We start from the raw sequence: 27,706 nt of genomic DNA on the forward strand, positions 1-27,706 counted from the left end.
GAACTGAACACAGTATTCCATGTGTGGTCTTACTAATGTCTTGTACAACTTCAACAAGACCTCCCAACTACTGTATTCAATATTCTGACAAATAAAACCTAGCATGCTGAATGCCTTCTTCATCACCCTGTTCACCTGCGACCCCACCTTCAAGGAGCTATGAAGCTGTATACCTAAGTTAACATCTTTAACCTTTCATCTCTTAATCCTCACAGACATCCTTGCTCTTGTCATCTTTCCCTTCTTCAATTAGCCCTGGTCTCACACACACACACACACACTCTCACCTTTCTTTAATTGCATAGAAAACAATCGCAGAAATATGAAAGTATACATTTCTTATTGCAATACGAGTTTCTTCTTTTAAAATCTTTTTATTCTGTTCATTTTCAACATTTTCATCAATAGACAACCAAAGAAAAAATAAACAGAAACAAATACAATAACAATCTCCAATACACCAACCGCACCCCGCTCAATATACAGACCAAAACATCCACCCGTACATTCCAGGTAAAAAACACAAAATAACAATCAATCCGTAAACTGAATAACCAAAGACAACAATACCCCCCCCCCCCCCCCGCCAAGCTGTGTCACAGGATGGAGAAGCTGACATCCACTCCAACAGGACCCGCCTCCGGGCAATCAGTGAGGCAAAGGATAAAAACATCTGCTCCCGCACCCAACTGGCACCCGAGGCAGTCCACCACTCCAAAAATGGCGTCTAGTTCCAAATTCATGAGCTCTATCCTCGAGATGACGCTGTAAACCTCCCTCCAATAAACCCCTCACATTCCACGTAACTATCTTAACCGGGGGTCTCTCAGAATCTCCCCCCCCCCCCTCCACCCCTCCTTTCTGACATCATTATAACTCCGGGCCCTGCCGACTGGGCGTGGCCCGCCTCGTCCCATTGTCGCCATCGAACCCTTCCTACCCCTACCGGAATCACCCCCATCCACATCCTCTTGAAAACACCTTCCCCAATATCGGTCCCCTCCCCCCACCTTTCACACCTCCTAGGCCCAGCAAAACCTGTTCTACCAGGCTCTGATGGCCGCAGCTCCTCCCGCCACCACACTCCCATACACTGGCCAGCTTGAGCTTGCTTGTGTGGAGACCCCTGTTCAGGCCCACTCCCCTCCAATCCTCCCCTCCCCTTGCCCGGTCCCAGGAAAACAAAGAAACCCTCTTCAACACACAACCTCAGTGTAAACACACAACCCCAAAAGAGTCACCATAGCGAAAGAAAATCCCAACTCCTACCTTGTCCAAATAGGCAACTTCAACTCATTTAGCACATATAACGGCATCCTGTGGGCAGCACAGCAGCACAGTGGTTAGCACTGTGGCTTCACAGCACTAGAGTCCCAGGTTCAAATCCCGGCTGGGTCACTGTCTGTGCGGAGTCTGCACATTCTCCCCGTGTCTACGTGGGTTTCCTCCGAGTGCTCCGGTTTCCTCCCACTAGTCCCAAAAGACGTGCTGGTAGGTAATTTGCATATTGAGAATTCTCCCTCTGTGTACCCGAACAGGCGCTGGAATGTGGTGACAGGGGGCTTTTCACAGTAACTTCATTGCAATGTAAGCCTACTTGTGATAATAAACATTATTATTCTACTTATTATTATTATGCCATAAAAATAGAGCTACATAAAATCCTCCGCACCCCTAACCTCAATCCAAGACCAATCCTCAGTCCCTTTTCTCACTTCTGCCCCAGTCCTTCTGCCTTCACAAACACCTCCGCCGCTTCCACCGTCTCAAAATAAAAGTCTTTGGAGTTGTAGGCCACCCTCAACTTAGCTGGGTACACTATGTCGAACCACACACCGCTGTTATACTGTGCCGTCTCCACTCGGCCGAAGACCGCCCGTCTCCTCGCCAACTCCACAGTAAAGTCCAGCCCACTGCACCTCCCACTCTGCTTCACCCAACTCAGGACCTTTGCTTTCACACGGTGCCTACGGAAACAAATATCACTACTCTTGGCGGCTCATTCGCCTTTGGTTTCGGCCTCCACGCCCGATTAACCTGATTCAGTTCGCACCGGAAGGGAGTTTCCCCTCCCCCAACAGTTCAGCCAACATCTTGGCAAAATACTCCATCGGCCTCGGGCCCTCCACCCCTTCAGGCAGGCCCACTATCCTCAGATTTTGTCGCCGAGGTCTGTTTTCTAGGACATCCACTTTGGCTCGCAGACCCTTGTTGGTCTCCACCACCCTCTGCAGCTCCTCCCCCATCGAGGTGAGCTGATTGCCCTGCTCCCACACCTCGGCCGATGTCCTTGACACCACCGCCATCACCAGGGCAATCACCTCCTCCACCAGCACCTTCAATGCTGCCATCGTAGAACATAGAACGATACAGCGCAGTACAGGCCCTTCGGCCCACGATGTTGCACCGACATGGGAAGTCAAAAACTAAAGGCCATCTAACCTACACTATGCCATTATCATCCATATGCTTATCCAATAAACTTTTAAATGCCCTCAATGTTGGCGAGTTCACTACTGTTGCAGGTAGGGCATTCCACGGCCTCACCACTCTTTGCGTAAAAAAACCCACCTCTGACCTCTGTCCTATATCTATTACCCCTCAATTTAAGGCTATGTCCCCTCGTGCTAGCCACCTCCATCCGCGGGAGAAGGCTCTCGCTGTCCACCCTATCTAACCCTCTGATCATTTTGTGTGCCTCTATTAAGTCACCTCTTAACCTTCTTCTCCTTCCTCATCACTTCCAAGTGCTTTGTGAACTGTTTTTCAAGTTCCAAAGCCATCACCTCAGTCATCTTTTCCGTCGTGAACATTGCGGTCCCACCCAGTGACCCAGCTTCCGCCATCCTTCCAGTTGCCGAGCTGACCTTTCCACTCGATGGCGAACCTTCATTCGCCCCCTTCTTCATGGTGACTTTCCTTTGGGTTTTGGACATCCACCTTCCTTATGTATTGCTGCACATACTTAACAAAACATTTCCCCTGGGACCAGGTCTTAAATTCTAAAAAATCAAGCCTCGAGTAGGAGCCATCCAACGTGCGACCTCCTCGTACATGCAGCCACTGGAAGTCCTGCAATATGAGTTTCTATTTGAGCTGACAATTAATTTGTTTTATTGTGAATGCTGTGCAAATTCAGATGCAGACCCTAATTCAATGTTTTTACTGTTTCTGTAAATTCTGGCCCTAACTGCCGGCACACTATGAAGTTTGTAATCACTGTCCCTCCCTGCCGTACTCTGATTATCATTACCTGTATTGCTACCTTGATCTGCTGCCTTGTCATTTCCTTTTTAATTTACTCCGTCTTCTCCTACATGATCCCTTCCCCCCTCTCGATAGTTAAAAATCCTCAATACTTCCCCAGTGAAACAACTCGCCAGAACACTGGCCCCAGGGGCAGCATGGTGGCGCAGTGGTTAGCATTGCTGCCTCACGATGCCGAGGTCCCAGGTTCAATCCTGGCTCTGGGTCACTGTCTGTGTGGAGTTTGCACATGCTCCCTGTGTCTGCGTGGGTTTCGCCCCCACCCAAAGTGGTGCAGGTTAGGTGGATTGACCACTTTAAGTTGCCCCTTAATTGGAATAAAAAATAATTGTGTACTCTAAATTTAAAAAAAAGAAAAGAAAAGAACACTGGCCCCAGCAAGGTTCAAGTGTTGATCATCCCAACAGGAATGTTCCCACTTTCCCAGTACTGGTACCACTGCTCTATGAATCAAAACCCATTTCTCCCACACCAATATTTGAGCTACCCAATCATCTCTCTTCATCTTATTTGTTCTGTATCAATTTGCACAAGGCTCAGATAATAATCTAAAGATTACCTTTGGGGCTTCTACTTTTTAATTTAATGCCTAGCTACTCATACTGTCTATGCAGAACCTCTTTCCCAGACTTACCTATATTGTTGGTACCTACATGGACCATGGCCAATGGATCCACTATCTCCCACTAGAAGTTCCTCTCCAGCCCTGAGAAGATATCCCAAACAATGGCACCTGACAGAATGGCATCCTTCACCATGGTGCCATGACCATTTCGCTCATCAATCTTGCAGTCCTTCTCATCACCCACAGAGGTAGCAAGCACCTCCTGCCTGTTGGACAATGCCAGGAATTGAAGCTTGCACGTCACTAAATGCTGGTTGCCCTTACTGGCTTAACTCAGGCATATCCTCCTGTAACTGACCACTGACCAACTCTACGGTTCTGCCTAACCTAAGACTGCCCTTGGAAGAAAGTACTCAGGGAACACTCCTCCCTTAAGCCCCACAATGTCTGCAACTCAGACTCCAGCTCAGCTACTCTGAGCTGAAGTTGCCTAAATTGCAGAGATTGTTTGCAGACATGTTTGTCTGGGATTGCAGTGCATTCCACAGATTTCTACAGGCTGCAATCATGGCACACCACCAGCCCTGCTATTCTGTCCAATCTTATTTATTTAACCAGTCAATTAGTTAATAATTTATACAAATAAAGTCAAAGAAAGTTGCACTCCCCTAGCTTGGAGACGAGGAAGGGAACTCACCAATTACTGGAGGCTAAATGAAGTAGCAAAAGGAGCCCCTCTACACCACATTCCCACCTGAAGCAAATTCTCAACCCCTCACACAATGTACGTCTCACTCAGGCAGTCTTGTGTCCATGCACCTCTTTCACCAGTAATTCCTTTTCCTCGTCCAGGCATTTTTTATGATAATTTTATGATCTATCTTCATTGTATTTGCTTCTATAAGGTTATCATTTAGGCATTTTAACTCCACTTTCAAGTGGTCCACTTCCTGTTGAGTAACTTAGCAAACTGATCTCTTGTCCGTAAACATTCGTTCTGTGCATGAAACAATTCTTCCTGAGCACAGCCTGATTCCTCTGCGCTATCCTCCAAACTCACAATCTGTAAAGTTACTTCCGCTCATTGGTTCTGAGACTCTTTGTACTCCTTTGTGAGAAAGTATGTTTGACTGCTGGGATATAAATGTCTTGAAAGTTCCTTTGGAAATTCCTTCTCAATAAACAGCTATTTCACTTGAGGCAACCCCACCCACCCCCAGGATGGGCCTTTTCCCAGGTTAGCCAAGGTTAAATTGACAGAACGGGCAACATTGAACAAATCCTAGCTGTAAGATTTAAGTTGGAACTCAAATACTTGAGGAGTTAGTTCATCCCCAAAATAACTATTTAGAAGGAACTGCAACAGTCACATGGACCATGTGGTATTAATTGTTTGTCCCACCATTTTATCCTGGTGCCTATTCTCTTTCTACCCTGTAAGTCTCCTTTTCTGCTATGATATTCTCTCTTTTATATTCTGCTTTCTTTCTTGAAATTTTGTCTGTCTGAAATTTGTTAGTGCCTTCTCTTGTTTTTTTTCTTATTCCTCGAGTGCAAATATTTTTACACAGAAAAAACAAAGGGCGAAAATTTCTCTTCCTTAAAATTTTCAGGCACTGGGACCATTTTAGGGCCCCGAACCAGGATGGGTAAGAGATGTGGCAACAGTGGGAGTCTTCTAGGAGATGGCCAATGAAGTGGCCACCTTTGTTTTTTCTATCCCATTATGGACTACGGGAGGGGATTCCCCATGTGGAAGTGCAGGACATTGAAGGCACTCCTATGGAGGCCTGCAGAATAAAATGTGTTATGTGTTAGGGTAGCACAGTGGTTAGCACTATTGCTTCACAGCAGCAGGGTCCCAAGTTTGATTCCCAGCTTGGGTCACTGCCTGTGCGGAGTCTGCACATTCTCCCTGTGTCTGTGTGGATTTCCTCCGGCTGCTCCAGTTTCCTCCCACAGTCCAAAGATGTGCAGGTTAGGTGGACTGGCCATGCCAAATTGCCTTTAAAATCTAAAATAGTTGGGTAGGGCTGCTGGGTTACGGAGATAAGGTGAGGGTGTGCGCTTAGATGGGGTGCTCTTTCCAAGGAACAGTGCAGACTCGATGGGCCAAATGGCCTCCTTCTGCACTGTAAATTCTATGGGCTGAATTCTCCATCGGGATGCTCCGTTTTGCTGCTAGCCCGGGGGTTTCCTGATGGTGCGGGGCTGCCCCAAAATGGAAAACCCTATTGACCAGCCAGCGAAATGGAAAATCCCAATGGCGTGATGAACCAGAAACCTGGGGCAGCGGGATACAGAAACCTGCTTTATGACTCTGTGATTCTCTAACAATGTACAGTTTATAAGTCGGATTTGTGAATATATTTGTGTATTGAGAAAGATAAAAATTGTTTCCGTTTCATTCAGGATTTTTTCTGAACCTTGGAGCCTGGGGGTCTGGATAGACTTGTGACAAAAAGGTTTCAGGTCTTTTCGGTTTGTTTGTGTATCTACATTTTTAATAAGAGCTTACACACATAGGAAGGTGAAAAGATGGGTTAAAAGGAGTTGACTATTCAATGTTTCTGGAAGAAAACACAAGTAGCAAAGTTTAACAGTTGCCTAGTGGCAGTGATCCCGGGGCATAGACCCAGAGGGAGTGTTCTGTGTACGTCAGAGAGAGAAGTTGGAGATTTTAAACTCTCAGGGAAGAAAACAAACTTCAAAGCTATTGGGATAGTAGTTAACTGAATAATCAGTTACAGGTCTGTGTGACTAAGACATGAGTTTTACCAGCATTTTCTGTTTTCCTTTCAGTAGAATATGGTGCCTGGTGCAAATTGGCAATGCTAATTTCCTGGAGCTGTAGATTGAGTGTGAAAATTCCCACAAACGAAGAGGAGAATAATCAAAGTATCCATTTGTGTAGCCTTTGCGTATAGGCCCAACCCCAGCCTGGTATTTGACTATGAAACCTCTTTTGTAGTTATTTGAAATTGACCGACAAAAATGTGAGCTATTGTAGTTAAAGAGGAGGCCGGAAAAGGAGAGTCAAAGTGGTTTATTTCTAACTCTCAGTTAGGAAATGTATTTAAGAGCAATTGTCCTAGTCCCAGCCAGGACCATTCTGAGACACCGGATCCTACCAGGAGCGCCAATTATCTCATGGAATTAACCAGCCCGCTGACGGGTCTGCACCCCTCAGTGGGAGAGCTCATACTCCACGAGCCCAATGGGAAGATCAATCGAGTCATCCCATAGTTCTTGTGGGGGTTATAACATCCTTCCCCCCACCCCCCCCATGTCTGTAAGTCTTTCTGATGTAGGGAGTGGAGGAGGTTGTGGGGCTGAGTCGGGGGCTTCTGCGAACCTCGTTTCTGTGATGAACATCTTGGGCTGGAGAATCTCCACGACTGGGCCACGCCGCCCCGATGCCGGCACGCATTTCTCCGCCGAGCAGAGAATCGGTGCCGTTGCCACCAGCGTCGTTGGCGCGGCGCCAGTCGCGGGCCGCTCTACGCACCCCTCCCCCCACGATTCTCCGCCCTAAATGGGGCGAGCGGCTGTGAAAAAAACCCGAGACCCGCCAGTGCTGTTCTAAACTGCTCTGAGTCGGCAGGACCTCGGCGTCGAACGGTCGGGTGGCGTCCTGTGGGGAGGGGGAGGGGGGGTGGGGTCCGACCCCGCTCTCTGGCTGGGGACCTCCTATCTTTTTTTTTGATAAACAATTTTATTGAGGCATATTGGCATAGTAAACAACAACAACACAAAACAGTGTGCAAAGAACAATCAATATAGTGCAAAAACCAGCTGTCCTCCCACAAGGACCCGTCTAACTAACCCCCTAATCTACGTTGCCCAAACCCCCCCCCCTCCAAATTCCCCACCCCCGCACCCCCACTGCTGACGGTTAATTTTCCATGAAGAAAGCGATAAATGGTTGCCACCTCCGGGCGAACCGTGACAGTGACCCTCTCAGAACAAACTTAATTTTCACCAGACCGAGAAAGCTCGCCATGTCCGATAGCCAGGCCTCGACTTTGGCAGCTTTGAGTCCCTCCAAGCCAGCAGAATTTGTCGGCAGGCTACCAGGGAAGCAAAGGCCAAAACATCAGCCTCTCTCTCCTCCTGGACTCCCAGGTCCTCCGAAACCCCAAAAATTACCACCTCTGGACTCATCACCACCCTTGTTTTCAGTACCCGGGACATAACGTTCGCGAATCCCTGCCAGTACCCCTTGAGTTTTGGACATGCCCAGAACATGTGGACGTGGTTCGCTGGTCCTCCACACATCTGGCGTACCTGTCCTCCAGTCCAAAAAACTTACTCATCCGGGCCACTGTCATGTGGGCCCGGTGGACGACCTTGAATTGAATCAGGCTGAGCCGAGCTCATGTTGCGGTCGCATTTACCCTGCTGAAAGCCTTCGCCCATCAGCCCTCTTCTATCTCACCTCCGAGCTCCTCTTCCCACTTAAGCTTCAGCTCCTCGGTCTGCGTCTCCTCTGCCCCCATAAGTTTGTTATATATATCCGAGACCCTCCCCTCCCCCACCCATCCACTGGACACTACCCTGTCCTGGATCCCCCTAAGTGGCAGGCGTGGGAAGGATGGAATCTGTCTGCGTAGAAAGTCCAGCACCTGCAAGTACCTGAAATCATTCCCTCTCGCCAGACAAAATTTCTCCTCCAGCGCCCTCATGCTCGGGAAGCTCCCTTCTAAGAACAGATCACCCACCTCTCAATCCCAGCCCTCCGCCATGTTCAGAACCCACCGTCCATATTCCCCGGGGCAAATCGGTGATTGCCGCAAATTGGGATCTAAACTGATGCTCTCACATCCCCTACGTGCCTTCTCCATTGGCCCCAGATCCGCAAAGTCGCCACCACGATAGGGCTGGTGGAGTACCGTGCCGGAGGGAACGGCAGGGGAGCCATAACAAGAGCTGCCAAACTGGTGCCCCTGCACGAAGCGGCCTCCATCCGCCGCCAAACCGACCCCGCACCCACCATCCATTTCCTTATCATAGCTATGTTGGCCGCCCAGTAGTAATTACTAAAGTTTGGCAGCGCCAGCCCCCCTTCCCCTCGGTTCCTCTCGAGCATTAATCTCCTCACCCGTGGGGACTTTACCGCAACACAAATCCCATAATCATTTTATTGACCTTCTTAAAAAAGGACCGCGGAATGAAAATGGGGAGACACGGGGAGACACAAGAAGACGAACAAGAATCTCGGGAGTATCGTCATTTTAACTGTCTGCACTCTCCCTGCTAGTGTCAGTGGGAGCGCATCCCACCCCCGAAACTCGACCCTCATTTGCTCCACCAACTGAGATAAGTTCAACTTGTGCAGCCGGCCCCAGTCCCACACCACCTGTATCCCTAAGTATCTAAAACTGTCCCCTACTAACCTAAACGGCAGCCCCCTCAACCGACCCTCCTGGCCCCTCGCCTGGACCACAAACAACTCAATTTTTGCCAGGTTCAGTTTATACCCCGAGAACCGGCCGAATTCCCTTAGGATTCACATGATTTAGTCCACCCCAGCCACTGGATCTGTGATGTATAAGAACAGGTCGTCGGCGGATAACGAAACTCTGTGTTCCACCCCGCAACCCCCCCCCCCCCTCCCCCCCCCCCCCTCCCCCCTCCCGTACCAGCCCCTTCCAACCCCTAGAAGCTCTCAGGACAGTTGCCAGTGAATCTATGGCTAGCACAAACAACAGTGGGGAGAGGGGGCACCCCTGCCTTGTCCATTAGTACAGTCTAAAAGAGTCAGACGTTGTCCAATTCGTCCTTACACTAGCCTCCAGAGCCTGGTACAGCAGCCTAACCTAGTCGATAAAGCCCTCCCCGAACCCAAATTGTCCCAGCACCTCCCATAAATAGTTCCACTCAACCTGGTCAAAAGCCTTCTCGGCATCCATTGCCACAACTACCTCTAGCTCCCTACTCTCCGGGGGTATCATGATCACATTCAGCAGCCTTCTCAGGTTGGCCACCAACTGCCTGCTCTTGATGAACCCGGTTTGGTCTTCCATAATAATGTCCGGCACACAGTCCCCAATCCAAGCAGCCAAGAGCCTGGCCAGTAATTTTGCATAGTGAGCAGAGCGATCGGCCTATAGGACCTGGCAAGATGGATACAGAACTGGCTAGGTCATAGAAGGCAGAAAATAGCAATGGAGGGTGCTTTTCTGATTGGAGGGCTGTGACTTGTGGTGTTCCGCAGGGATCAGTGCTGGAACCTTTGCTGTTCGAAGTACACATAAATGTTTTGGAGGAAAATGTAACTGGTCTGATTAGTAAGTTTGCAGACGACACAAAGGGTGGTGGAATTGTGGATAGCGATGAGGACTGTCAGAGGATACAGCAGGATTTAGATCATTTGGAAACTTGAACGGAGAGATGGCAGATGGAGTTTAATCCGGACAAATGTGAGGTAATGCATTTTGGAAGGTCTAATATAGGTAGGGAATATACAGTGAATGGTAGAACCCTCAAGAGTATTGACAGTCAGAGAGATCTAGGTGTACAGGTCCACAGGTCACTGAAAGGGGCAACACAGGTGGAGAAGGTAGTCAAGAAGGCATATGGCATGCTTGCCTTCATTGGCCGGGGCATTGAGTATAAAAATTGGCAAGTCATGTTGCAGCTGTATAGAACCTTAGTTAGGCCACATTTGGAGTATAGTGTTCAATTCTGGTCGCCACACTACCAGAAGGATGTGGAGGCTTTAGAGAGGGTGCAGAAGAGATTTACCAGGATGTTGCCTGGCATGGAGGGCATTAGCTATGAGGAGAGGTTGAATAAACTTGATTTGTTCTCACTGGAACGACGGAGGTTGAGGAGCGACCTGATAGAGGTCTACAAAATTATGAGAGGCATAGACAGAGTGGATGGTCAGAGACTTTTTCCCAGGGTGGAGGAGTCAATTACTAGGGGGAATAGGTTTAAGGTGCGAGGGGCAAGGTTTCAAGAAGATGTACCAGGCAAGTTTTTTACACAGAGGGTAGTGGGTGCCTGGAACTCACTACCGGAGGAGATGGTGGAAGCAGGGACGATAGTGATGTTTAAGGGGCAGCTTGACAACTACATGAATAGGATGGGAATAGAGGGATACGGACCCCGGAAGTGTCGAAGATTTTAGTTTAGACGGGCAGCATGGTCAGCACAGACTTGGAGGGCTGAAGGGCCTGTTCCTGTGCTGTACTTTTCTTTGTTCTTTGGTGAACAGTGTACCATTGTCCATAACCAATACCTCAGGGAGGCCGTGGGTGCTAAATGAGAGCAGCAGCTTCTCAATGCTGGCTGTCAGGGTGGTAGATGACATCCGATGGACGTCCAGCCACTTAGAATGGGCATCTACCACGAGCTAGAAAATGGAGCCTTGGAAAAGTCCAGCAAAATCTGCCTGTAGGCCTACCCAAGGCCGGCCCAGCCATTCATTGTGTGTAATAGAGCGGCTGGCGGAAGCATCTGATGCTCCTGGCATATGGGTACACTGCTGGGTCAACTGTTCAATCTCGTCATCCAAGCCTGGCCACCACACGCAACGCCTGGCCATCATTTTCATTTTGACACCCCCGGTTGTCTGTTGTGCAGGTCTTTGATTATGGCCCATCTTCCCTGTCTTGGGATCACAACACGAGGCCCACACAGGAATATGCCGACTTCCACACTAAGCTCCTGCTCCTTGACTTCAAAAGCTTGTGGCTCTTTGAGCAGCTCCCTCTGCCGGCCCCGTGCCTCATTTTCACCAACACTGGGCCCTTCTGCATCCAGTCGCTTATCTGGGCAGAGGTGACCGATAAGGTGGCCATGAAGTTCAGGGTTTTGCAGCACCTCGTTAGCCCTCGGTGGAGGTGTGGGACGGTACTCATTTGGCAGCGGGAGCCGACTCAGAGCATCCGCATTCATGATTTGTGTGCCCGTGTGATGCTGAAATATGCCGCTAGCAATAGGGCCCATCGTTATATCCGCACCGATGCTATGGGCGGAATCACCTAGTCTTCTTTAAATAAATCGAGTAATGGATTGCGGTCCATCACAATGGTGAATCGACATCAGTACATATACTGGTGACATTTTATCACCGCAGAGACAACAGCCAGTCCTTCTCTCTCGATTTAGGCTTAGTTGTGTTCCACAGCGGCCCAAGTCCGCGCAGGATATGCTGTTCATCTCTCCAGTCTGTCATACGCATTGTGGGATAACAGCTCCCCGATTCCGAAAGGCAAGGTGCCGCATGTCAACAACAGGGGCTTTGAAGGGTCATAATGGGTCAACAACCCCAACAATGACAGCCAATGCTTTACCCTGGCAAAAGCCTCCTCAGGCGGTGCTCTCCACACCCATTCTTGATACTTCTTTAGAAATGCATGAAGCGGTGTGAGTATGGTCGCCAGGCCAGGAATAAATTCCCCATGGTAGTTCATGAGATCCAAGAGCGACCACAACTCCGTTGTGTTTCCTGGTGTGTGGCCTAGTTTGAGATTTGTGAGATGCAGCCATTCTGAGATGCCGACTCCTACCTGGGCCGACTTTTATCTCATGGAGTTAACAAGCTCGCTGAAGGGCTGTCACTCCATAGTGGAGGGGCTCATACTCCATCAGCCCTATGGGGACATCAATCGGTTCATTCCCCGGTCTTGTGGGGATTATAACAATCGCAAACAAAATATGGCTATAATTTCAGGCATTCCAATAGTTTCTCACCTGGGAGTGATCAGGTATTTTCTTGTCCATTTAATGAATGATATTTGACTGTTCACCAATATGCTAGAACAGTGGGTAGCACTATTCCTTCACAGCTCCAGGGTCCCAGGTTCGTTTCCTGTCTTGGGTCACTGACTATGCGGAGTCAGCACGTTCTCCCCGTATCTGTGTGGATTTCCTCCAGGTGCTCCAGTTTCGTCCCACAAGTCCTGAAAGGCATGCTGTTAAGTAATTTGACATTCTGAATTCTCCCTCCTTGTACCCGAATAGGTGTCGGAATGTGGCAACTAGGGGCTTTTCAGATTAACTTCATTGCAGTGTTAATGTAAGCCTACTTGTGACAATGAAGATTATTAATTATGCATCCACCAACACAGTCTTTCTAGATGAAAGAATGTGAATGGTGGTTCTTATCCCATGTATTTGCCAATTATTATTCTATGATTTACAGAGCCTTCTGGCTTTTCATTCAAAAATGAAAATGTTCTGAAAGGTCTATCATAAAAATTGATTCAATATTTATTTATTGTGCATTTGTATCCACATTTGCCACATAATCTGTTATCCTTTTAACAGGTTACAGATGAAGACCAGAAATGCATCCAATTCATGAAGCAACCGTGTGGTTCCCGCTTTGGAACAGCATTAACTGCAGTTTCCGATCTCGACCTGGATAACTATAATGATGTTGTGATTGGAGCACCTTTAGAAGACAACCACCAGGGTGCGGTCTACCTTTTCCATGGATCTGGTACAACCATCAACAAAAAATATTCACAGGTTTGATGTTGATTAAACTTGAAGATATAGTATTTATTCTCTGGATTATATACATAAAGCAGGGTTTTCATGACTGTTCCAAAAAGCACCGCATCATGACAAATACCAACTGATATTCAGAAGCGAGACAAAAGAAGGAATGCATATTTATATAAAATGGGCCAATTTTAGTTAAACTACTTCTTTAAAACTGTTTGCCTGACTTTTGCTCTTTGGTGGTGGGAATGTCTTCAGTTCTTCAAACTGGGTGACAAATAATTTTCAACGAGCTCAGTTCAGGTGCAAAATGGTACACAGGCAATGAGTAATACAACCAAGAGACCTGAAGCTAGCCTAAAGTTGGGCTTTGGCCTCATTATGTGTCTTGTGTGAGCTGTTGGTGCCGGTTGTATCTCGAGTGATAGCTTGGGTATTTTCAAGAGGTCAAATCTTTGGGTCACTTTCAGTGAGGCAAGCTGACTAAATTTAAGTCCTGGGACAGGGTGGTTGTAGTAAGGCCACCAGATCAGTTGTGGGGACATGGGGGTGCACGGCAGTGGTTGGAGATTGTTGCGACTGTCGTAAAAGGAGAACTCCCAGCTAAGTAAAGGACCTCAGAGACATCTTATAATGCCTCAACTCAGTTTGACTTTCAGCTATCTTTAGGCCACAGAATCTTGACCCCTGAAATTGGATCTCATTATGTAAGATGGGTACAATGAGGTCCAAGGTTTACCCCAAGTAGTGTTTTTAAAATACTCAGATTCTGGTGAGGTATGCTTTGTGTACCACATTTAGTTTCATTGGGCTCAGCCCTGCTCATGTGGAGGCAGAATTACGCCCTATGTGGTGCATTGATCCAGAGTCTCCCCTACTTCTGTGCCCAATTCTTCCTCCCATTTTTCTCTCGTCTCATCCAGCAGGGAGCATACCTCTTCCAAAAGTCGTCTGTACAAGTCCTTCAAGGTGAAATTGATTCAATGCTGAAATAAATTAGGTCCAGTATTCATTTTACTTCACCTTCAAGATAAAAGTGTAAAACCTAATGGGTCACCTGTCTATGCTATTTTCAGCTGTTTGAATTGCAGCTAAAGCGTGTTTATGTGATTCATGAACTGGTGAATTCCAATGAAGCTTTCAATCAAAAGCATGCATCCCTTTTAATGTCACAGGGAAACCGGAGTACCTAAATATTAAGGAGGGTGTTTTTTTTAATGGAAATTGTGGGTATAAATTTAACTAATCAGGTGTCTTTTTTAATAGCGCATCTCCGCATCTGCACCAAATGTTAATTTCAGTTACTTTGGCCAATCGATCGATGGGCAAATGGATTTGAATGACGATGGTCTGATAGATATCACGGTTGGAGCACTAGGTGGTGCTGCCCTCTTCTGGTTTGTATCAGTTTTACATTGCAATGATTCCCTATTTTCCTTTTATTCTGTTAACATAACAGGCTGAATTCTCTGCCGTCGGGATGCTCCGTTTTGCCGGCAGCCCGGGGGTTTCCCGACGCCCTGGGGCTGCCTCACAATGGGATTGACTAGCTGGCAAAACGGAGTATCCCGACGGCGTGCTGAACCAGAAATCTAGCGCGATGGGATGGCGAATCCCGCCCAACACCTTATTCTCAGAGCTTTGCTTCTGCATGATTTTCAAATTTTATAATAATGTTTATTAGTGTCACAAGTAGGCTTACATTAACACTGCAATGAAGTTACAGTAAAATTCATGGAATCCCGTTATTGCAAAGTCTATTAAAAAGATTTCTGCCATAGATTCTTTCCCCATCAATTCTCCCCACAATATAAAGACTGTAATATGAACAGCATAAATAACTTCAGTCAGTGTTACAAAATGACTTTCTGAAGTAACGTGGCAGTAAAATGAGCCATAAACTACAGGTTACACATCTGTCATCCAGAAAGCATTGGCTCAAGGGTCAAATCTAACTTGACGATGGCAGTTGTTTTTAGTCGACTGAGTTTGGTGAGTAATCTCAGAATGTGTTATGTGCATTAAATGGCTGCTGTAAGTATTTGAAAATACTGCATGATTTTTATGACTGTGTTTAAAATTCTTTCCCAGGTCCCGGGACATAGCTCAAGTGACAATTAGCAAACTGAAATTTCAACCCAACAAGATTAATATCCAGAATAAGAACTGTGTAATTGATGCGAAGCCAACAGTGTGCATCGCAGCAGAAATTTGTTTCAATATCAGCCTGAAGTCTGCTAAAGAACCAGTGGAACCAGTTGGTATGTGAACTGAGATTGTAGCATTGCATGATGTAAAGCCAAGAAAATTAAGTATTTTACTTTGAACAAATGAGGTTCCTCTGAACATCTATATATACAAAATAAAATGCATGTACTGCACATAAACATATTGATCTAGAATTCACAGTCAGTAGTGAAGTGGCAGTACTTGGCATCAAATTCCTTTTCCCTGGCGTCTGTTTGAATTTAGTGTGAAGTCAGCATGGCAACAAAAGTGATGCCATCAAACAGGCTGGCAGCCAATCACATTGAAGTATTCTCACTGATAGCAAACCAGGTATAGAAAGGCATTGATTGGGCTGAATTTAATTGCAGCAGCGGTGACCATGGCGAAAGCCAGAGGTAACCGTGCCTTGGTGGATTCTGGGTCAAAATCTTGGAACTCCCTCCCTAACAGCACTCCAGGTGTCCCTACATCACAAGGACTGCAGGTAGACAAGAAGGCAGTTTACCACCACCTTCTCAGGGCAATTAGGGATGGGCAATAGCTGCCGGCCTGGCGGTGCCCAAATCCCATGCCACTGCTGGAACTGCATCAGGTAGGAGCAGCAAGAGGGAGCAAAGCCCAGAATGGAGGTGAGTTGGATCGGTCCCACAAGTACCAGTCAGGCAGGACCCTGACAGGGGGAGTTCATTGATGAGGGGCAGCAGGACATTTCAGTCGGATGTGGAGGCCCTTTTGGTGCCAAAGGGTGCTCAATCAGGAAAAAGCCCCTTCATCCCTCTCCGCACCTCCAACCCCCATTCTCAAACCCACAGAGGTTGCTAGCTTTTACTGGGCTGTCTCCCCATTTAGCAGAAGGTCCCCTGTCCTCGATTATCCCCTCTGCTGACTGAATTGCACACATTGGGGAATCGATGGGCACTCCAACATCCACCTTCACCCCCCTTGATTCTAGGGTCCCACAAATTACAACCACTCCCATGGGCCAGATTATATTTTACTATTATCTTTCACTTCTAATTACATTTCACAGGTAGCTAAATACATTTTGGAACGATTAAGGTAGAAGCTGAAGTATCGTAAACAAACCTTAAGAAATTTTAAAGAATGATTTGAAATGTCTGCCAAAATGGAGAAATTTGGCATCCCACAAATATAAAATTGGCGCTCTGTTCCAGAAATATCTTAATCAAGATCTTTTTCGGCTGTTAAAACCCAGAGGGGTTCTTCCCCTCCCAATACTGGGTCCATCAATCAGGCACTGAGTGCTTTTGAATTAGGGAGCCTCATTCCCGGGAACCTGCAAGCAAACATGTCATGCTCCCTGCTGGAATAATACCATTAATTGCCTACGCAAGGGCCTCAATTGGTAGTGGGGCGGGAAGGCATCCTGGAGGCTTCCTTTCACACGGTTATTTGGGGTGGAGGAAGGAAGTTAGTCCCCAGTCACCATCCTTCAGTCAGATTAAGTGACATCTGTCACCAAACTCACCACAGGGGAGGCGCAAGATTCTTCCAGCATTGCTTTTTTTGGTTACAGAGACTCTCTAAGGATAGCCTTTACGCTGACACCCTAAACAATGTGCTTCTACTTCGGACAAAGTCAACAACATGGGTGAAAATTGTGGCCAAAATTGCATCCATTTTGAAAAGTATTTTTGCTCACGTTTTCCCTGAACTCATTTGCATAATGTTAAACACAAAATATCATGGGCGGAATTCTCCCAAAGGCCCAACGCTGTCGTGAAACCCGGAGAGGTTCACGACGGCGTCGAGGCCTCTCCTGGCCCCCTATTCCCCCCCCCCCCCCCAACCGGGGGGGCTAGGAGGGCCATGCCAGGAAACTCGGCCGCGGGGCCTTGTCGCTGGCGTCAAGGCCTGGCGCGCCGAGAATGACACGGCCGACGCGCCTGATGATGTCAGCCGTGCATGCGCAGGTTGGCCGGCTCGAACCAGCGCATGCGCGGTTGCCGTCTTCCCCTCCGCCGCCCTGCAAGACATAGCGGCTTGATCTTGCGGGGCGGCGGAGGGGAAAGAGTGCATCCCATTGAGAGGCCGGCCTGACGATCGGTGGGCACCGATCGCGGGCCTGTCCCCTCCCGAGCACGGTCGTGGTGCTCAGGCCCCTATAGGCCCCCCAGAAGCCCCAAACGGGCATCTCACGCCGTGGTCACGACGGCAGCGACCAGGTGTGGTTGCCGCCGTCGTGAAACGGTCACAAACGGCAGGCCGCCCGGCCCATCCGGGTCGGAGAATCGCGGGCCGCCGTGAAAAACGGCGGCCCGCGATTCTCCGAGTGGCGTGTCGCGTTTTTTTGGGGGGGGGGGGTGGGAGAATCGCGGGAGGTGCGAGAGCAGACCTCTCGCGATTCTCCCACCCGGCGTGAGGAGCGGAGAATTCCGCCCCATGAACCAGCGCAATGGATCAACGCTTTAGGCACTTGCTTTAAAATATTCTTTGATACAATTTGAGTGGGGCAGGTTGATCAGTACAACTGGAAATGGGTTACGAAGCATTTAAGAATGGGAAAATAAGCATTTTAAATCACAGCATCAATTTACGATTTGTGAGTAAATGACTTTTAAAATATATATGGCTTGTTGTATTGGTGTATGGTAATCCGTTCCTTGGTCATGAACAATAAATTGAAAACTTTTGAGGACGTTCTTATTACTGTGCTTGTGCCCAAAAGAAACAACTTAGAGCATCCTTGAAAGCCTGCAAGACAGAGCAGTTAGCCAAAGCTCCCAATCATGATTAATTCAAAGCGAATTACTGCGGGTGCTGGAATCTGAAACCAAAGAGAAAATGCTGGAAAATCTCAGCAGGTCTGGCAGTATCTGTAGGGAGAGAAAAGAGCTAACGTTTCGAGTCCAGATGATCCTTTGTCAAAGCATGATTAATTCACCCTGGGACACAGACGGTTTTTAAGACGGCAGCTATGTCTAGTGTGATTTTTTTTTAAGCTAGTAAAAACTCAAGTTGTGCTGAATGCAATTTGCGTTTACAAATTCCACTGGTTCAGCTGATTTGGGGCACATTTTTTCTGAATTGGAAATTCCAGGCTTCCGTGTGCTCAGTTGTTGTTGTGACTTTGTCTGGAATTTTCAGAATTTGTTTTCCAAAACAAAGGGCGGAATTCTCTGCAAGACCCGACGCCGTTGTGAAACCCGGAGAGGTTCACGACGGCGTCGGTGGCCGCTCCTGGCCCCCTATTCTCCCTGCCCCCGGGGGGCTAGGAGGGCCGTGCCGTACATCTCGGCCGCCGAGAATGACGCGGCCGGCGTGCCTAATGACGTCAGCCGCGCATGCGTGGGTTGGCCAGCTGCAACCCGCGCATGCGCGGCTGACGTCACGACGGATGACGGCTCACACCCACGCATGCACGTTTGCCGTCTTCCCCTCCGCTGCCCCGCAAGACGTGGCAGCTTGATCTTGCGGGGCGGCGGGGGGGAAAGAGTGCGTCCCGTTGAGACGCCAATCCCCTCCCGAGCACGGTCGTGGTGCTCATTCCCCTCTTCGCCCCCCACAAGCCACAAAACAGCTGTCGGTGCCATGTTCACGCCGGCAGCGACCAGGTGTGGTTACCGCTGGCGTGAACCGGTCGGGAACGGCAGGCCGCTCAGCCCATCCAGGCCGGAGAATCGCTGGCCGCCGTGAAAAACATGACACGCCATTTTGGGGGGGGGGTGGGAGAATCACAGGGGGTGCCAGAGCGGCCCTCCTGCGATTCCCCCACCTGGCGTGGGAGCAGAGAATCGCGCCCAAAGCTTAAGTTATGACCGACTGTCTAGTGGAATTTTGCTCAATTATCAGGCAGAGCTAATGAGTTGTAATGAGAATATAACTACTATTTATTCATAGTACAATCTACATTAATGGATAAATTATTACAATATAAACAAAATAGTTTGTAAAACGAACAAACACTAATGTCCTTAAAATTCCAGGTTCTCGGGATGAGTTTACATCAGAAATATCGTGCCAATTCGTAAACTGGGACCAGTGTCTCAAGCTTGCTTTGTTTTGTTGTCCATTATCGCATATATATTCCAGTGTGTGCATGTTCCCTTTGCATTGAAATCTGAATCTCTTTAAGCCATGAATTGGAAATTTTGCTTAAATGAAATTGAGGTTTTATATCTAAGTAAATAGTATGTGAAGCAGTTACTGTAGCCACGTAACCAAATAATCAATGGCTGTGGCAAAAGTACAGAGTTTATTTTTCGTGATGAATTTGTGACTAACAAGGCTTTGACAATTGCACTATTTACATAGCAGTGCCAGGAAACACACCGCTGTTCAATAGCACTTTGCCATTGTTTTGGCCTCGGGGAGTTTCGCCCGACCAAGGCTGCACTTAGAGCGATTTCCTACTGACGAGCTGCCCTCACCAGCAGGAACAGCTGTTGGCACATCGGAGTGCCATTTTGACCAGCAGCCCTGATTTCCGCCCACCCCACCGCACCTTTCTGGAGCCCCCCAGCTGTATTGACCCACTCACCCCCCCCAACCTTGGCAAGGTTCCTGAGAACCCCCTCACTCCCCCTCTAATTGGCAAGGCCGCCGGGTCTGATCCCTGGCAGTGTCACCCTGGCACTCTGGCAGTGCCCCTGGCATCCTAGCAGTGCCAAGATGCCCAGGTGACTGGGGTAATGCCAGGATACATCTTCACCAGTCATCATCCACCAGGTGGTCTCCAATGGCCTGTGAGACCCTTCGAGGTGCCATTATGCCAGGCCCACGTTTGTGTGGACCAATACTAACCGATGGCCTGACGAGGCTTCCATGCACGGCTGTTGAGTCCCAGACGCCGGGTGAATCCAGTGCCCGGCTCATTTAAATATGCAGGTCTGGGTCTCACCCAGCGAGGCCAAATCCATATTATGACAGGTGGAGCAAGTAGGTGACTTGCGATTGGGCCGGCGCCTGGGGTGGAGCCCAATTTGGGGCTCTCGTGCGATTCACCTGTTGCACTCCGATCCGTGCCATGCGCAATGGGGTCACTCCATCGTGCCCATGGTCATGTACCAATAAAGCTGACGTTAATGAGATGGTTGGCTAGTTCTCCCATTTTAACAACTAATTCTATGTTGATCAATATAATGGCATATTTTTAGTTTCATTAAAATTTGTTAAAATATTGAGAAATCTAATCAATAAATTTGTTGATGAGGGATTTATTTCATAGAATTTACAGTGCAGAAGGAGGCCATTCGGCCCATCGAGTCTGCACCGGCTCTTGGAAAGAGCGCCCTACCCAAGGTCAACACCTCCACCCTATCCCATAACCCAGTAACCCCACCCAACACTAAGGGCAATTTTGGACACTAAGGGCAATTTATCATGGCCAATCCACCTAACTTGCACATCTTTAGGCTGTGGGAGGAAACCGGAGCACCCGGAGGAAACCCACGCACACGCTGGGAGGATGTGCAGACTCCGCACAGACAGTGACCCAAGCCGGAATCGAACCTGGGACCCTGGAGCTGTGAAGCAATTGTGCTATCCACAATGCTACCGTGCTGCCCCGCACAAAGGGCAGAATTCTCCGTTCACCTCCCCTCGATCGCTTGTTTCTCGGTGGCGCACTATTTGCTGGTGGCGGAATTCTCTCTTCCCAGCGCTTGTCAATGGGATTTCGTTTTGAAGCTAACCCATGCCGACGGGAAACACGCAGGCAGGGCTGTGCTGCCAGCAGAAAATTCCAGCCATTGGGATTCCAATTGTCTGCTGATCAACATAGAATTTGATCAACATAGAATTAGTTAGAAAATGTTTGAAAATTCTGAAAAGCTGGTAAATCACTGAAATGACTTGTTCAAACAATTTCCGAGCTTCCTGCACTAAAATGTTGACTGGTTGTTGAAAAATTCCAAGATTTTAGTCCATCTCTTGTTGATAAATGCTGAGATGACTATCGATGATATAAACAGTCTGGATTACCTTGGACAGATAAATTATCAACTCTCTGTGAATGACTCATGAGTTTATAAGCATGTTGAAGCTTACTGCTCACAAAAGAAAGGAGCTTTCATCCACTTACTTTGTCAAAGGGCTCCAGTGAGTAGTAAACTGGGCAAATTAACTTCAGATAGATGACCAACCCAAGAAAACCCTTTCTTTCTTGGTGAAAAGATTGTGTAAAATATAAGCTCATGCATTATGATACTGAAAGAAGTTACTGTATGAATGCTAGTTTCCATTCCTTGGAAACCTATTGTTAACAAGCACAAACATTAGCAATGGGTTTCAACACCAACTTTACTGTGCCAGCACAGCCTTTGCCTGAAGAAGAGAGTGTTTGAAGACCAGGGCCTCAGACCTGGCACCAGACTTTTTTTAAAAATAATTTTATTGAGAAATTTTGATTTTATACAACAATAACGCACCTTAGTAAAATACCGAAAATAACAATAATATTAACAATCATATACATTCGCCCCATCCCCATGAACAACCCAGCATTTTAACAACAACGCAAATTAACACACTATAAAGTTACAGAATAAACACTACAATAATGCCCCCCCCCCCCCCCCCCCCCCCCCAGGTTGCTGCTGCTATTGACCCAGTTACCTATCTCTGAGCCAGGAAGTCCAGAAAAGGCTGCCATCATTTATAGAACCCTTGTATTGATCCTCTCAGGGCAAATTTGACCTTTTCCAATTTTATAAATCCCGCCATGTCACTGATCCAGGTCTCCACGCTTGGGGGCCTTGCATCCTTCCATTGTAACAGAATCCTTCGACGGGCTACTAGGGACGCAAAGGCCAGGACACCGGCCTCTTTCGCCTCCTGCACTCCCAGCTCCACCCCAACCCCAAAAATCGCGAGTCCCCACCCTGGTTTGACCCTGGATCCAACCACCCTCGACAACCTGGCACCAGACTTATTGGACACGATCTATCGGCCACATTGCGCTCCCGTTCAGGAAAATGGGTGCTGACTTGGCCGATAAATGCCGGGAGAGGCCTCTTCCACGATCTATCCAGCTCCGGCAACGGCACGCATCGCGAGATGTGACAGGATCTCGTGAGAAGTTGCAATCTGGATCCCACCCATTGTGGCAGGATCAGTATGAGGCAAATCTGCATATTAGAGCGAGTAACTGGCCTCACTGTAATATGCAGCTCGCCAGACCTACCAAGGCCCTGGTATCTAACCCCTTCACCTTGTAGACCTTAGGCGGGTGCTGTTTAGTATTGGTCCCCACAAACGGGGACCAGGTGGAACGACATCTTGTGGGGAGGAGGAATCAGAGACCCCTGGGCTGTTGGCCTCGGGCAGGTTGACACCCTGGCCCTGCTGGTATAACTTGGGCACATTGGCACTGCCAACCTGGCGCTCTGCCAAGGTGGCACTGTCAGGATGGCAAGTGCACTGCCAGGTTGTCAGGGCTGGCAATGCCAAGCTGCAGCCTTGGATTGTGCCCACACCAGGGATTGGGCCTGGCGGTGCCTCGCCCATGTGAGATGGGTGCGGAGGGGAGGAGCCAAGGATCCTTTTATAGGTGCATGGGGCTTTGCGGGGTCCCGGAGTCGTGGTGGGAATCGAGAGCTTAGGGCGCCATTTTAAAATGGCATCCCGATCGCCTCCTGCACTGAGGAGTTCTGGCGAGCTGAGCTCCTCAGTGCAGGAAACAGGACTAAGTGCAGCCTCGGTGGGGTGTTCCCTGCTGAGGCCCCAGTTTGCAATAGAATCCCATTCAATAGCATGGTCTTTCTTGGCGCTGTGAGTGCCTGATAGTACCCGGTTAAACACGCTTGACATGGGACTCTGTTGCATTTCAGTTAGATTGCGCAAACTATCTACAGAGCAGTAGTGATGCATGCTCTCCTATATGGCTCAGAGGTGTGGACTATGTACAGCAGGAACCTCAAAACCCTGAAGAAGTACCATCAGCGTTGCTTCTGCAAGATGCTGCAAATCAATTGGCTGCATTCTCTCGCAGGCCAACATCCCCAGCATTGACCCGCTCAATCGGCTCCAGTGGGCGGGCCACATCATACTTAGGCCAGACACTGGACTCCCGAAACAAGCACTCTCCTCGGAGCTTTGCACAGCAAGCGAGTCCCAGGAGGGTGGAGGAAACACTTCAAGGAAACCTTAAAAGCCTCCTTGAGAAAGTGCAACACCTAAGAATCCCTGGCCAAAGACTGCCTGAAGTGGAGGAAAAGCATCCGTGAAGAAGCTGAACCTCTCGAGTATCATTGCTGAGAGCAAGAAGAAGCCAATTGTTAACTGCAAAAGTGGCACGAGGCAACCAGGCCACCTCACCCACCCACCTCTCCTGTTATGGAGACTGTCGATCATGCATTGGATTCCTCAATGGCCTGAGAATTCATCTTTAGTGTGGAAGAAAGTCATCCTCGACTCCGAAGAACTGTCCAAGAAGAAGACAAGGAAGAAGAAATGCGAGTCCAATATCTGAACTAATTACTAACATTAAAAACAACTTGTATTCGACCTGTCATCCTGTCATTTGTGTTGTGATAACTTCTCAAATTTATATTAATTGACAGGCATGAACAGTTGAAAATGAAAAATTGGCAGAGACTTTGCATCAACTATGCACCCAATTTCAGGATCTGACTCAAAATATAATTAATATTATTTTCTATTCTAGTTCTTGAATACAACATAACAATAGACTCAACACGGCTTGTTTCCAGAGGACTCTTCAATGAAACAGATGCAAGAAGAATCCAAGGAAATATCACCTTGGCCTTCCATAGCTGCACTGGACACGTCTTCTACATGTTGGCAAGTTAATTATCCTTTGCTTTTACAGGCCTGGCAAACATTTTCCCCGATGCCTCAACAGGTACTCCCCTGAGTTCAATACTGAGCCAGAATCATCAGCAAGATCTCAGATTCAGGTTCAATGCCCCTTGTCGCAATGAATTAATATGTTTCAATTGAGGTGGGGTTGAGCTATTATTATTGTCCTTAAGGTTTCCAGGCAGTCAAAGGTAAAACTCTGACAACTGTTTTGTTGCTCATCACTGAAAATGACAGAAACACTTAACAGTTCTGACAGTACCTGTGGAGAGAGAAACAAAGTTAATGGGATGTTCTGTCCTGGTTCCGTGGAGGTGGGGATCCAGAACAATAAGTTGGAGCTACGTTGTGATGATCTTTGACTCATTCCCATGGGCAATCAATTAGTGCAATTAAGGTCCCGCTCAGGGACTTGCAGCCTTGTAATGATGTTTCAGTGGACAACATCCTGGGAACAGGTATGTCACCTGACCCCTGTCTGACAAATCTGTCAGAGTTCTTTGAAGAGGTAACAAGGACATTAGATAAAGGATAACCAGTGGACGTGATTTATTTAGATTTACAGAAAGCCTTTGACAAGGTGCCACATAGGAGACTGTTAAATATGTTAAGAGCCCATGGTGTTCAGGGTAAGATCCTGGCATGGATCGAGGATTGGCTGACTGGCAGAAGGCAGAGAGTGGGGATAAAGGAGTCTTTTTCAGGATGGTAGCCGGTGACTAGTGGAAGCCTCAGGGGTCTGTGCTGGGACCACAACTTTTCACAATATACATTAATGATCTGGAAGACGGAACTGAAGACACTGTTGCTAACTTTGCAGATGATACAAAGATCTGTAGTGGGGCAGGTAGTATTGATGAAGCGGGGGGGCGGCAGAAGGCCTTGGACAGGATAGGAGAGTGGACGTGGAGAGGATGTTTCCACTTGCAGGAAGAACTAGAAGCAGAGGACACAATCTCAGACTAAAGGGACGATCCTTCAAAACAGAGATGAGGAGGAATTTCTTCAGTCAGAGGGTGGTGAATCTGTGGAACTCTTTGCCGCAGAAGGCTGTGGAGGCAAAATCACTGGGTATCATTAAGACTGAAATATGTAGGTTCTTGATTAATAAGGGGATCAGGGGTTATAGAGGAAGGAAGGAGAATTAGGTAAAGAGAAATATCAGCCATGATTGAATGGCTGAACAGACTCGATGGGCCAACGGCCTAATTTTGCTCCTATGTCTTATGGTCGTATGGTCCTAATATACATGACTTGCTGGTGTATTGTTACACTGTGACTCCTCTTTATATGTCACTGATCTCTGTGTGTGACTGCCTTTTCTCAAATGTCACTGTGTTTTGTTGCTCTCTCTTTGTTTCAGGACGCTCCAGATTTTTTAAACCCTGTAGAGATTCTGGTCAAGTTTGCACTGTCAAATCCAAAGGAAGGACCAGTTCTAGATGCCAGTTTACCAAATGAAAAGAAAGTTTTGGTAATATAATATTCTACAATTTCTTTAATCCATTTGTAAGCTGTTTGAAAAGTTGCAAGAAGTTATTATTCAAAAGTATTTGATCAACAAATTGTGAGCCCCGATATTCCATCTGCAATGCCTAAAAGAACCAATTGTAGAAATATCTTCACTTGCAACCTCACAGAAAGGTTGAGCTAAATCTCCATGTCCACTACAAACTGATGTATTGGATTACTCATAGATGATTTTCAAACCTGATTGTATTACTTATATTATAATATGAATTATTATGAATCATATAGATCAAATTGCTGAAGGAGACCATTTTTTTTTTTTTTTTTTTTTTTTATAAATTTAGATTACCCAATTATTTTTTCCAATTAAGGGGCAATTTTAGCGTGGCCAATCCACCTACTCTGCACATTTTTGGGTTGTGGGGGCGAAACCCACGCAGACACGGGGAGAATGTGCAAACTCCACACGGACAGTGACCCAGAGCCGGGATCGAACCTGGGACCTCAGCGTCGTGAGGCGGTTGTGCTAACCACTAGGCCACCGTGCTGCCCCTGAAGGAGACCATTTGGCCCATCGAACCTGCACCGGCCTTTGGATAGAGCACCCTACTTAAGCCCATGCCTTCATCTATATCCTTGTAACTCAGTACCCCCACCTAACCTTTTTTGGACACTGAGGGGCAATTTAGCACGGGCAATCTATCTAACCTGCACATCTTTGGACTGCAGGAGAAAACCGGAGCACCTGGAGCAAACCCACGTAAATACGGGGAGGAAGTGCAAACTCCATAAAGACAGTCACCCGAGGTGGGAATTGAACCAGGGTCCTGGAGCTGCGAGGCAGTAGTGCTAAGCACTGTGCCTCCCTGTCGCCCATAATAATATGACAGGCTTAATTACCTTCTGTTCTTAATAATTCAATGATTATTCTATATACTAGTATATATATACATGCACTATATCATATTTGGGTATTTTATTATTGCCTCTGACCTGTGTTTTTATATGAGGGGAGTGTGTTTTCCTATGCTGAGTGATTTCCCAAATCAAATGATTCCAGAAGCAAGCTTTTGTGAATTTAGAAATAAAGAAGATTATTTATTATCACACACTTGATCTCAAAGTTTAAAGTGCACTGTCCCCCAAACACACAATACCATTCACACAAAGATTAGATTCAGGTGAAGTAAAAAAAACAGTACAATTACAGTTTGTAATTATTTCATTCACTTTCATCGCAGCCTATAGTTTCTTGTATGGATTTATGGTCTAGCTGGAGTACTGGTTTTATAATCCAGAGAATTCTCAGTAAACTGTGAACCCTCTTGTATTAAATGTCCTGGATGTCAGCTCTCAGATGAACTTTCAGGTTGGAAGAGGTTTGCAGCAGTGTCCTTCTGCCATTTTCAAGGTATAACTTTTTTTGCTGCATAGTTGACTTCCAACTGATTCAATGGTGTTTCCGAGTCAGAATAGCCTCCGCTGTTACTTTTAAAAGCCGGTAACAAACATGGGCCGGGATTCTCCCCTACCTGGCGGGGCGGGGGGTCCCGGCGTACAGAAGTAGCGAGAACCACTCCGGCGTCGGGCCTCCTCAAAGGTGCAGAATTCTCCGCACCTTTAGGGGCTAGGCCCGCACATGAGTGTCTCCCGCTCCGCCGACTGGTGCCAACGGCCTTTGGCACCCCGCCGACCAGAGTCGGGGCTGGCCGAAAGGCCTTCGCCGGTCAGCATGAGTCCGCCATCCGGGAGTCTGGTAACAGCGGGGAAGAAGCTGTTACCGAATTTGTTGTGTGTGTTCTCAGGCATTTGTATCTTATGCCTGATGGAAGAGGTTGGAAGAGAGAATAATCTGGGAGGGAGGGGTCTTTGATTATTCTGCCCGCTTTTCCAAGGCAGCGGGAGCTGTATTCGGGGTCAATGGATGGGAGGCGA

The 27,706-nt window shown here is 47.7% G+C and overlaps 1 protein-coding gene across 1 annotated transcript in view; it reads left to right on the top strand.

Annotated features, from left to right (window-relative positions):
• itga1 (integrin, alpha 1) overlaps positions 1-27,706 on the top strand; it is a 253,566-nt gene that overhangs the window by 168,738 nt on the left and 57,122 nt on the right. The window contains exons 15-19 of the mRNA XM_038790877.1: positions 13,112-13,315; positions 14,558-14,688; positions 15,383-15,552; positions 24,147-24,283; positions 25,665-25,775. Coding sequence (XP_038646805.1) covers positions 13,112-13,315; positions 14,558-14,688; positions 15,383-15,552; positions 24,147-24,283; positions 25,665-25,775 — 753 coding nt within the window. The remainder of the gene's footprint in view (positions 1-13,111; positions 13,316-14,557; positions 14,689-15,382; positions 15,553-24,146; positions 24,284-25,664; positions 25,776-27,706) is intronic.

Source organism: Scyliorhinus canicula, chromosome 3 (genome assembly GCF_902713615.1).
Source record: "Scyliorhinus canicula chromosome 3, sScyCan1.1, whole genome shotgun sequence".
NCBI lineage: Eukaryota > Metazoa > Chordata > Chondrichthyes > Carcharhiniformes > Scyliorhinidae > Scyliorhinus > Scyliorhinus canicula.